This window comes from Trifolium pratense, linkage group LG7, assembly GCF_020283565.1.
Source record: "Trifolium pratense cultivar HEN17-A07 linkage group LG7, ARS_RC_1.1, whole genome shotgun sequence".
NCBI classification, from domain to species: domain Eukaryota; kingdom Viridiplantae; phylum Streptophyta; class Magnoliopsida; order Fabales; family Fabaceae; genus Trifolium; species Trifolium pratense.
The window spans coordinates 6,635,467-6,647,624 of NC_060065.1; the positions used below are offsets into that span (position 1 = coordinate 6,635,467).

A 12,158-nucleotide genomic window follows, 5' to 3' on the forward strand; every position below is an offset into this window, starting at 1 on the left:
TACTTATCACTTCCTCCAACCAATATATATACCTATATGTATAGAGAATGAGTACGGACCATCAAAATTGAATGAAATATATTTATTTTTTTGGTGGGGTGTGCTAGCCAATGCAATAGTGCAACGCATATGCGACACACTAAAATTGAATGAAATATGATAATGATAATGGTTATTATATATTTCGATCTCATAACCTAACTTTTTGCATAATCTTCACTATTCTCTAAAATTATAATGTAATTAAGTCAATAATGTATATCTTCGTATTTTTTTTGTGTGACTAAATTATAAACTCTTTGTTGTTTCTATGAAAACGGTTGACATTTAAATGGGATAAATATTGAAAGAGAATCCAACCATGTTCATCTTCATTGTCACTAAGAAATGTTATAATAATGTAGAAAAATGTAACATCACAACATCAATTTTTGGATAATTGGAGAGGTATAATTCAATAATAATGTAGAAAATTGTAACATCTTGTGACATCAATTTTTGGATAATTGGAGAAGCATAATTCTTTATTATTTATTATGAGACTGATATAATATAAAAAAAATAGAGATGAGAATGATATAATATTGATTATATTGAAAAAATATATAAGGAAGTGATGTGGAAACAAAAAAAATAGAGATGAAAATGATATAATATAAGAAAGTGATGTGGCATTATTGTGTGATTTAATTGGATGTAAATGAGTGATATGAATTAGGGTTAAGATGGATAGTAGGAGAACTATCTAGGAATTATATATATAGATTTCTAGAAGATTCTAAGGGTTTTCTTTTCGTCTTCTTACCCATTCATTGATACAATCACTCCATTTTTTCCTCTGCTTTTCACCATCAACGTTGCTAGCTCCTCCCGTCAAAGCACATTCATCAACTGCAAGGTAGCAACACTACCATTTCTACTCTAAATCTGCTTCATAATTGCATTTTTCCTTTTTAGTATAACTTCGGTTTAGCTTAATCATTATCTAACTCTTCGTTTTGCTTGTGTTGTTATCTATTTGGAGTTGATTGATTTTATGATTTTCATTTTAGACATCACTGTATGAACCTAGCAATTTCTTTAGAGTTTATTTTATTATGATTTTCATTTTACTCATCACGGACGCTTCCTTTTGTTGCTATTTCTGGAGTTGATTTTATGATTTTTCATTGCTAAGCCACAGTAAGAGTGAGTGAGTAAATCTAGGTTTTCAATTTTCTTCCCGAATTTTCCTTTCCATCTCCAACTGCGGATACTTGGCTCATCGTTATGTACCAATGCAATAGGTAGACACATGACATTGATTTTGGTTTTGTCTCTTCTAAATAGATATAAACATAGCTATTGCTAAGTAGTTAAACTTTAAACCATTGAGTCAGGTAACATCGCTCGATCGGTAGGAACATTGCAATATGCAATGTCCATGTTCGAACCCGGTATTTTTTTAGGTATAAGCATTTTATGGCGTATTGTATCCTGTTATTTATAATTTATAATTTTTGTATTCCAGTCTATATATATAGTAAATGACACTGGTGTCCCATGTCATATTTGTGTTTTCTTGGTACATTTGATACGTGCAACTACAAAAGCTGGTTGTTCCATTATCATGCTTATTTCAAATCAATAAATAAATGATCTCTGTTTAATAATGCTTTGTTACTTCATCCCAATGATTATGTTGTTTTAAATTTGGATGAATAAGACGAAGGCAATGGCAAAGAAGAAGAATCCTTTGGTGTTTATGGATGTGTCTATTGATGGGGATCCTGTTGAAAGGATGGTTTTTGAGGTACATTATATTCTTTCTATATATTATCATCTGTGCTGCAATGTATATTCTACTATAGAACCTAACAAGTGATTATTGTGCCGTCACAGCTTTTCTACGATGTTGCTCCCAAGACTTCAGATAATTTCCGTGCATTATCCACAGGTTTTTTAAATCTATATTTGATTTTCTTTAAGAATTTCTTCAATTCAAACTTGTTTGCAAGACATTTCCTTTCCCCGTTTAAAAGCTGCATTTTCTACCATCATAATTACACATCATCGATAAGTTATTGGACATGTTTATGTACTTTGCATCCGTGCAAATATTGTTTATGCTTTTAGGTTGGAAGTGGATCTTTGCTTAAGAATTGTCTACATAATGAACTATCAACTATGCACTTATTCCTCCCTTTTTCTGTGAAATTTCTGACTTTGTTCAGGAGAGAGAGGTATCAGTCCAAATACTGGAAAATCGCTGCACTACAAGGGTTCTTTCTTCCATCGCATTATAAAAGGCTCCATTGTGAAGGTATGTTGTTTTATCTGGTCTTTTATCTAAATTTTTCTATGGTATTTCTATATATGCCCTCTCATTGTGGTTGAACATGGCTTAGCAGTTGTTTCCATTACCCCTGTTTATGCTGTAGGATACACGGGGCTGATGGTCACGACTGCTTTTCTAATGATATAGTTTTAAGGTTGTACTTACAATGTTGTTTGTTGCACTTACAAAATTGTCCATCACCATAACTCTAATTAAGCTTCTTGGTTCCCCAGCCCACTTTGAATGCATTATTGTACTCTTATTATGTGTACTAACTGCTGGTTTTACTTTTATACAGGGTGGTGATTTTGTCAATCGTAATGGTATGTATTTTATCAATATCATCAATATATTTCATCCCATTATGAGTTTTGCTGTCCATGTTTTGATGGTTGCAATTTGATGCAACATATGTAGTCACTTTCTTTGTGTTCTTAAGCACTTTAAATAGTTAGTTTTTAGGGAAAATTATAATAACCTCCCCTCAAAATTATATGTCTCAAAATTAAGTGGTTTATAAAGTTAACAAAAAATAGTTGTTGTCATATGTTAAGAAAAAAAGTGTTAATGACATCGAAATTCTGTCTATATATGTTTCCAGGGACTGGTGGAGAAAGCATATATGGTTCAAACTTCCCAGGTAAGAATACTACGTACATAACCAAGAACATACTATACAGTGTAAGTTGTGCTATATCTCAATATTAACATAGTTTGTATTTTTGGTTCATTTTAGACGAGTCACCTAGGCTTAAGCATGATGCCCCTGGGCTTTTGTCGATGGCGTTTGCGGACCGTGACACACTTGGTTCCCATTTTATCATCACTTTGAAAGCAGATCATCATCTTGATAGGTTTGCTAATCTGATATTTTTTGTTGGCTTTTTACATCTTACTCGGATGTTATATTTTGTTTGGGAAGGCGAGGTACGATAAATTGCCTGATTGTGTTGTTGTGGTGCAATTTAACAGGAAGCATGTAGTTTTTGGGAAGCTTGTTGAAGGGCTTCAAGTATTGAAGAGAATTGAAGATGTGGGTGATGAGGAAGGACATCCAACTGTAACTGTTAAAATCATTAATTGTGGTGAATATAATGACGGTAGGCATTGCTTAGCTTATTTCTAGTAATACAGTTCTACTGCTAATATGAATGAAAATTAATCTACTTCTGAAAAATTCCGTTTCCAAATCTTTAAATACCATAGAATTAATAGTTTATTTTGCGCTCTATTCAATTGAAGGTGCTCTATTCTTGGCCAATGTTGCTTTTCTAATATATTTATTTAATATATTACTAAACCCGTGATTTGAATATTCATATTTGTAGATGGGGAGAAGGTAAATAAATCAAAAACCCGAAAGGATAGATCCAACGATGAAACACGCAAGAAGGGAAAACACAAAAGATCTTCAAAAGATCGAAGGAAGAGTAGAAGATACCACTCATCTGAATCCGAGAGTTCTTCAAATTCAGACACGGAATCTTCGAAAACTAGTTATTCTGACTCAGATCTGTCTTCGTCGTCATCTGATATAATTTCATCTAGTGATGAAAGACGAAGAAAGAGAAAGAGATTTAAGAAAGATAAATATAAACGCGGAAAAAGTAGAGATAAACGTCGTGACAAAAAGCGAAGAAGAAGAAGAAGGAATAAGAGGTCGAAGCGCAAATCAAAAAGGTATTAATACTTAATATTTTGGTTGAATGTATTATTAATTACTAGGATTCACACCCATGCAACAAAGGATATTACTTTAAATACGCCATTCCATGATTTAATAGAATATGGACTACTATTAAACTTAGTACGTAAACTTAATCGAAGGTAGTTGTAACTCTTACAAACCAAATTAGAGAATTACACAATCAAAAAACATAATAGACTACATAACAAACAAATTTGCAAATCACACTCATCCCTAAGGCTCAATGATGACGACATTCAAAGTTTCGGGTGGATTTGACACGGTCATCCTAACTCTTGCTCTGACTTGTATGTTAAAGTCGTTAAGAAATTGAAACCATTCTGATGAAATAAATTTCTCATTCATATTCCTTGCGGATGTCTTAATATTGCAAGCATATTAATGTGCCTTTATCCAAGTTCCAAAAAAACTCCTTGTGATATGCTTCGGGAAGTGCTGGACAGTTAAATCATTAAAATTTGTTAACACTAACTCTTTAAAAGTATACAATATTGTTAAATTGAAATAAAAAATAAGTTTGATATGTGAATATTACCAAGATCTTTCTCCCATTTACATCAACATTAGAAATTTCCAACTCCCAAAAATTTAGAGGTTGAGCTACTTCATCAAAATTATTCATCTGAGTAAACAATTATTTATACAATTATTTATAAGATAAAGTTAGAAATGACAAATCAGCATAAGAAAGCTCCAATAAACGATATTCATCTCATCTGAGTAGACTAAATTCATATGTATGAACTAAATTAATGAGTAAACAAATATAAGTAAAATTAATAGTTTTACGAAATATCTTGTAAATGGTCATTATCAGAAAATCTATTAATCAAATGAAAACTATGGCAATTCACATATGTACAGAAACGAAATGAGAAATATGGAAATTATGTTGAATGGTGACTTACATATTTTAAATTTAATTCCTTTCAGATTTAAGAAATTAAACGCAATAATTATGGTGTGAGATAAATATTAGTTGACGACTACAATCTATATCCTGAAGAAAATGAAAACAGTCTCCTTGTTAATAACCTATACCTTTTTTTTTTTTGTTTTTTTTTTTTAAAGTTTCTCTTCCCACCCCACGTTTCTTTTATCCCCCCCCCCCCAATATACCTTTTCTACCCTTAAAATGTTGACTTCGGTTTCTACGAACCGAAATACTTAAACTTCGGTCTGTAGAAACCAAAATTTTCAATCAAAAACTAATTTTCGTTAACATCTTCACTGCTATAACTGAACACAATAATAGTTGCGTATAAATATTTCGGTTTATAGAAACCGAAGTTTGGCGATATAGAAACAGAAACACAACTGATGTGTTCAGTTACAACAATGAAGGTGTTAACGAAAATTACCTTATGTTTGAGCCTCAATGAAAGTTATAAACCTCTAACCAATGTTCAAATGTTGATTTTAAGCCACCAATCCAAGGAAAAACGCAAAGTTTTGAAGGAGAGTTTTTGATTGAAAATTTCGGTTTCTATAAACTAAAATATTAAACTTTGATTGAGCTTCAGTTTTTTACATTTTCATGTGAATGATGTTTTGTTTTCCTTGCATTCTTGACGGTTGGACTATTTTAATGGTTTGGAGTGTATGAATTTGATCACTTATTTTTACTATTCTCCTTTCAATTGAGAGTCTTGAATGTTTGGTTGATTAATGTGGTTCCCGTTTAATTCATGTATTGGATGCACATTTTCACACATATTTTAAAGGTCTCAAACTTAATGCCGTATTTTATTAGGGAATTTGGCAATGATTCAGCTAGTGAGAGTAACAACAACTCTAATGGTGAAAGTCTTGATACTCAACATAAAGAGCTGAAGCAAAAAGACCGTTATCAGAAAAAAGGTAAATTTTGAAGTAATGCAAACGTTTCTTGATGGTATCCTAATATGACCTCTCTTTACCAGAAGAATTAATTTCATGCTTGGAAGAATTATTAAGATTTTTCTTGAGTAATTGGTCATCTAAATATCATTATTTGGAAGGCCAATTGAAATGCTACGGTTATGAAATTAATTGGAACAATAAGATCACACTTCAATAATTTGAGAAAAGCACAAGATTGTCATATTAAAGGTCTTGCCACAGTTTCATTTGGCTTATGGCATTTACTTGTAACAACTCACCTTTTGGCATCCAACATGCATTACATAGTGCTCTCATATTAGGGAATAATTGTAAGTCTTATAATAAGCCATGTTATAGTTTTATTTTTAATTAGAAGATTTAATTTAAATCATCAATTAGGGACTTTTGAGCTATTTTGCAAAAACTCTATAAATTGTAAGTTCTTCTATGAAATAAACAGAAGTTTTTGATTGAGTAAAAATATGAGATTTAATCTCTTTGGTTCTCCGAACCGTGTTTTTAGCTTATTGGCTTGCCGTGACGCTAACCTTTGACTTATCAACCGGAGTTTCCATAGCCGGTTGTGGCGTCCTCACGACTTATCAATCGGTTTTTCACCCCGATCTTTTGTTGCAGAAGATGTAGATGAGATAATACCGAAGATGAAGAAGAAGAAGAGGGCTGAGATGGATCTGGAAACGTCATCGTCGTCGGAGAAGCCTAAGAGAAGACCGACGAAGAAGGCTGTGTTGGTTGGATTGAATTTGCCGGCGCAGATGATGAAGAAGATGAAGAGTGTTGATGTGAAAGCGAAGATATTGAGGATGAAAAAGTACCTGATTGAACAGCGAGGGTTTCCAGAGGATAAAATAATTGTGATCATTGAGGACGAAGAAGACACCAAACCCACTGGGACTAACATACGTGAGCACCTATACAGGCTTGTTGAGGGCTCTGATCCAGGTGACATCCTATTCATCCACCTCATTGCTTATGGCTGTTCTGATGGATATATTCTTACTCCAGATCAAAAACACATTGAAGGTATCATCCATTGCATTTGCATTAGACATTGAAGGTATATACATTATTCATATATATTCTTCTTATGCTGATCGATCGCGTTATGTTTAAACAGATAGATATTTCAGGTCACTTATATTTAGATCCGTCAGAGGGGGTCTTAATCTCACATTTGTTTCTGATTGCCTAATTCAACCTATACCTATAGCTCGTTGTTCGTGTCCTACAACAACACCACTGCCACGTTACCGACCTTGGGAGGAACGAATTAAGTTCTTTACTGATCCCAAATATCTTGAAGAAGCCAAACTTGCCATTGGCTACTATCGTTCTGTAACACCCACTCACTTGTCTCATGTAGATATCATCAGTCTTCAAGGGGAGGAGGAGGACAAAACTAAAACTAAAACTACTGAAACCACCCCCCTCCCTTCACGTGTGATTCTCTTCACGCCTTTCCCATGTGATCATAATGTATCCCCCCGGAACATTTATAATGTATCAGAAGTAGTCTTCCCCCCACCAACCGGATACAAGCACACATCATATGGGGCTTTTACCAATTCCATACTCAATGTAATTGAAGAGACTCCTCCTGGTGGTGCTCCAGTTACTAACTTGGAGCTTGCTCAAAAGGCTATGGTCAAACTCGGAGGACAAACACCACCTAGTCTCAGTTGCAGCCACCTCAACCACGCTCATGCTCCTTTTTTGTGCTGATCTTATGCTGCTGGGTGACAGACAAAGATACAATGTTGCTTCTCTAATCCATCTTCTTCTTTTTATTTATCACCATACTTTGGTTCATGTTTGCATCCATCAAACTATGAGATAAATTAAATTTCATATTTTAATTATGTATTAACTATATGCCTGTTTCCCATGTATGAATCATGTCTGGCCATTAGCTTTCCTAAATGTATGTCTCATTTGGCCAAATGCCATCTATTTATGTCTGATGATTCAGCACTATAGATAACAAGTTTTTCTGCTGATTTGATGACAGATGAAGTTGAAATGTTGCCTCTTCTTTGAGTTATATTAAGATATCAGTTGAATTTAGAGATGTCAATCAACAGAAAGAAAAAACCAGTTGAATTTGACTAATTGGTTTTTAATGGGAAATCCAACCCCTTTAATTATTAGGATGTTTTATATATTGAAGTTAATGAGACCAAAATAGTTCATAAGTTCTGACCAATTGTTACGAATAACCGATCTGAGTCTCCTCCTGTCATTGCTGTGATTGTCCATACCCAAAATTGAAACTAGCTTCTTTCTGTTAATAGTGCGAAGGCAAAAATATAAGTTTCTAATGTTGGTGGTACACTGGTACATATACTGAGTTCTCTTTATAAAGAGGATAGCTTAGTCAATCATCAAAACATAAGTCTTACTGTTTTGGTTTTCACATCATTTGGTAGTATGACAGTAAAGTCCATATCATGTCCGTCACGAAAATATCCATATCAGGTGACCTATTTGTTTATCAGTCGATCTTGTATTTCATTTCATTAGAGAATGGGAGGTTGAGTTGGATTATTGCGCACTATTAATGGAGTGTGTTACTGCCAACATAACGAGCTAGTTAGGTACTATCATCCATTGCATTTGCATTTGCATTAGCATTATTCATATATATTCTTCTTATGCTGATCGATCGCGTTATGTTTAAACAGATGGATATTTCAGGTCACTTATATTTAGATCCGTCAGAGGGGGTCTTAATCTCACATTTGTTTCTAATTGCCTAATTCAACCTATACCTACAGCTCGTTGTTCTTGTCCTACAACAACACCACTACCACGTTACCGACCTTGGGAGGAACGAATTAAGATCTTTACTGATCCCAAATATCTTGAAGAAGCCAAACTTGCCATTGGCTACTATGGTTCTATAACACCCACTCACTTGTCTCATGTAGATATCATCAGTCTTCAAGGGGAGGAGGAGGAGGAGGACAAAACTAAAACTATAACTAAAACTAAAACTACTGAAACCACCCCCCTCCCTTCACGTGTGATTCTCTTCACGCCTTTCCCATGTGATCATAATGTATCCCCCCGGAACATTTATGATGTATCAGAAGTAGTCTTCCCCCCACCAACCGGATACAAGCACACATCATATGGGGCTTTTACCAATTCCATACTCAATGTAATTGAAGAGACTCCTCCTGGTGGTGGTCCAGTTACTAACTTGGAGCTTGCTCAAAAGGCTATGGTCAAACTCGGAGGACAAACACCACCTAGTCTCAGTTGCAGCCACCTCAACCACGCTCATGCTCCTTTTTTGTGCTGATCTTATGCTGCTGTGTGACAGACAAAGATACAATGTTGCTTCTCTAATCCATCTTCTTCTATTTATTTATCACCATACTTTGGTTCATGTTTGCATCCATCAAACTATGAGATAAATTAAATTTCATATTTTAATTATGTATTAACTATATGCCTGTTTACCATGTATGAATCATGTCTGACCATTAGCTTTCCTAAATGTATGTCTCATTTGGCCAAATGCCATCTATATATGTCTGATGATTCAGCACTATAGATAACAAGTTTTTCTACTGATTTGATGACAGATGAGGTTGAAATGTTGCCTCTTCTTTGAGTTATATTAAGATATCAGTTGAATTTAGAGATGTCAATCAACAGAAAGAAAAAACCAGTTGAATTTGACTAATTGGTTTTTAATGAGAAATCCAACCCCTTTAATTATTAGGATGTTTTATATATTGAAGTTAATGAGACCAAAATAGTTCATAAGTTCTGACCAATTGTTACTAATAACCGATCTGAGTCTCCTCCTGTCATTGCTGTGAATGTCCATACCCAAAATTGAAACTAGCTTCTTTCTAATAGTGCAAAGGCAAAAATATAAGTTTCTAATGTTGGTGGTACACTGGTACATATACTGAGTTCTCTTTATAAAGAGGATAGCTTAGTCAATCATCAAAACATAAGTCTTACTGTTTTGGTTTTCACATCATTTGGTAGTATGACAGTAAAGTCCATATCATGTCCGTCACGAAAATATCCATATCAGGTGACCTATTTGTTTATCAGTCGATCTTGTATTTCATTTCATTAGAGAATGGGAGGTTGAGTTGGATTATTGCGCACTATTAATGGAGTGTGTTACTGCCAACATAACGAGCTAGTTAGCATTCTTAAATGTGGAAGACGAGGCAAGTTAGCATTCATTTTCTTCTCAAAGGCTTATCCCTTCATTGTGTCGTTGCCTGTATCCCTATCCGTCGACTTCGTTGTTGTTCAAGTCTCAATGCCATGTTCAATTTTTTGCTGGTAGTTTTTTATTTATTGAATTAGCTTATCTGGTTCTGAAAATAGTTGGATTATTGCACAAACCAGTGTAGTAACATACTAGTTGACAGGTTTGGGTTATAAAGCCAACTCTATTCACTCATGCTTACTTTTTTTGGTAATTTTAGAAACAATACATATATAAATATTGGCTAAATTGCAGTTTTGGTTCGTCAAGTTTTCTAATTGTGTGATTTTGGTTCCCCACGTTTCATAATTTTGCGATTTTGGTCCCCCACGTTTCAAGAAAGGGTCACATCATAATAGATCGAAATAATAAATAGATTCGATCGAAAATATACCTTATGTGTTTTTCTTTTCATCATGCTGCACACATTTTTTAAGTTTTAGTAAAAAATATCTAAATCTATTAACCATGAGAAAACCTTCCACTTCTCATCTTCCTACACAAAGAAACACTCTTGTGTTAAATGAAGTTCCACACTGAAACTATCCATATCACAAATCTATTAACCATGAGAAAACCTTCCACATCTCATCTTTCTACACAAAGAAACACTCTTGTGTTAAATGAAGTTCCACACTGAAACTATCCATATCACTCATCTAATATGTTGAACGAGAGATAATGTATTCTAATTATTATTATTTTTTTTGTTAAAGAAGCAAAAATAAAAATTATCGTTGAAACAACCATTTATAAACTTTTAAAAGAATAACTATACAATATGTTTTTATCCCATTTTCTTTTGACACTTTTGACTTTCCTAGCACCAGAGATTATGAATCTCCTTAGGAGAGTTCAAAAGGTTATGCATAGTAGTAGGTATCTTCTAGGTCAATAAATATGGTTTTTAGGAACATTGATTTTACCATAAAAAAGGTTTAGGGACACAACTTGTGATATGTATATAATACTCTAACCGGACATAATTATAAGTAAAAAATTACTTTTTAGGTTCATTGAAAAAGTAATGTATCAAATCAATAATATAGACTGCATACATTATTTTTTCAATGAACCTATAAAATAGTTTTTTTGCTTATAATTGTTTCCGGTGGAAGTAGTATATATTCACTGTGATTAGTCTCTCCATGAAAAGTTTGAAAAAAGAATAGGATTTACAGATTAATCGAATATTTCTTCTTTTTAATTGCACAATATTTTTTTGTAATTCTAATATTTTAGCATCATATGTAGTTTTGTTCGAATTCAAATCGATCTTTGAAGTTATAATCCCCTCTTTTTTTTCTTCTGTCATTTTTTCTATTTGTTTTATGAGTGTCTTTGTTTTAATATTAAGATCTTTTATTTTTTTTTGTGAATGAAGAATTTGTCCAATTAATATGGTTATATTCAATTATAAACAAAAAAAAACTACAAACTTAGATAAAATTCCTATCTTGATTTTTTAATGTTAGCGAGTTTTCTCCCTTGTGGACTTTTTTTATTCTAAAAAAATTGCAAGCTTTTTATATTTGTTACGTAGTAAATTCCAAAATTAGTGTCTTGAAAAGATTATAAGAAATTCAAAGTGAAATGATCTTCCCAACTTCAACATTTTAATTAAAATCACAATTGATATAGATGATTAGACCTTCTGCTCACGCTAACGTAAACTTAAATTCTAATTTAAGATTGCCTTCAATCTTGCATAGAGCACGCTTCAACGAATCAAAATTTTTTTATACAAAAATAATCTTAAAATCAAACTTTTCCCCTTTTTTCAGTAATTTTTTTTTCATTTTTTGTTTGTTATTTCATTTGTTAGTAAAACTAAAAGGGGATGTACCAAAAAAAAAGAAAAGGGAATTTCGATTTCCACCATCCACATACCACATGTTTGGTCCCAAATCTTAATTTTACTCTATAATAAAGAGAAGAAGCACATAAATAGTATAAAATTAAATAAAAATATCTAAAATATAAAAAGTTCCACGAAATTCGTTCAATTT

At 33.0% G+C, this 12,158-nt stretch overlaps 1 protein-coding gene across 2 annotated transcripts; it reads left to right on the forward strand.

Annotated features, from left to right (window-relative positions):
• Positions 1-761: 761 nt before the first annotated feature.
• On the forward strand, positions 762-9,411 carry LOC123894187 (spliceosome-associated protein CWC27 homolog). Of its 2 annotated transcripts, none has more exons than XM_045944104.1 (12): positions 762-898; positions 1,706-1,792; positions 1,882-1,936; positions 2,214-2,302; positions 2,616-2,640; positions 2,919-2,957; positions 3,054-3,171; positions 3,290-3,417; positions 3,646-3,997; positions 5,779-5,885; positions 6,525-6,932; positions 8,591-9,411. In XM_045944104.1, exons 2-12 carry the CDS (start codon positions 1,715-1,717, stop codon positions 9,211-9,213), a joined length of 2,022 nt encoding a protein of 673 aa, XP_045800060.1. In that variant the 5' UTR covers positions 762-898; positions 1,706-1,714; the 3' UTR covers positions 9,214-9,411. The 2 variants fall into 2 exon arrangements, with proteins under 2 accessions (XP_045800060.1, XP_045800061.1); XM_045944105.1 differs by lacking the exon at positions 8,591-9,411 and adding an exon at positions 7,027-7,829.
• The last annotated feature ends 2,747 nt before the right edge of the window (positions 9,412-12,158 follow it).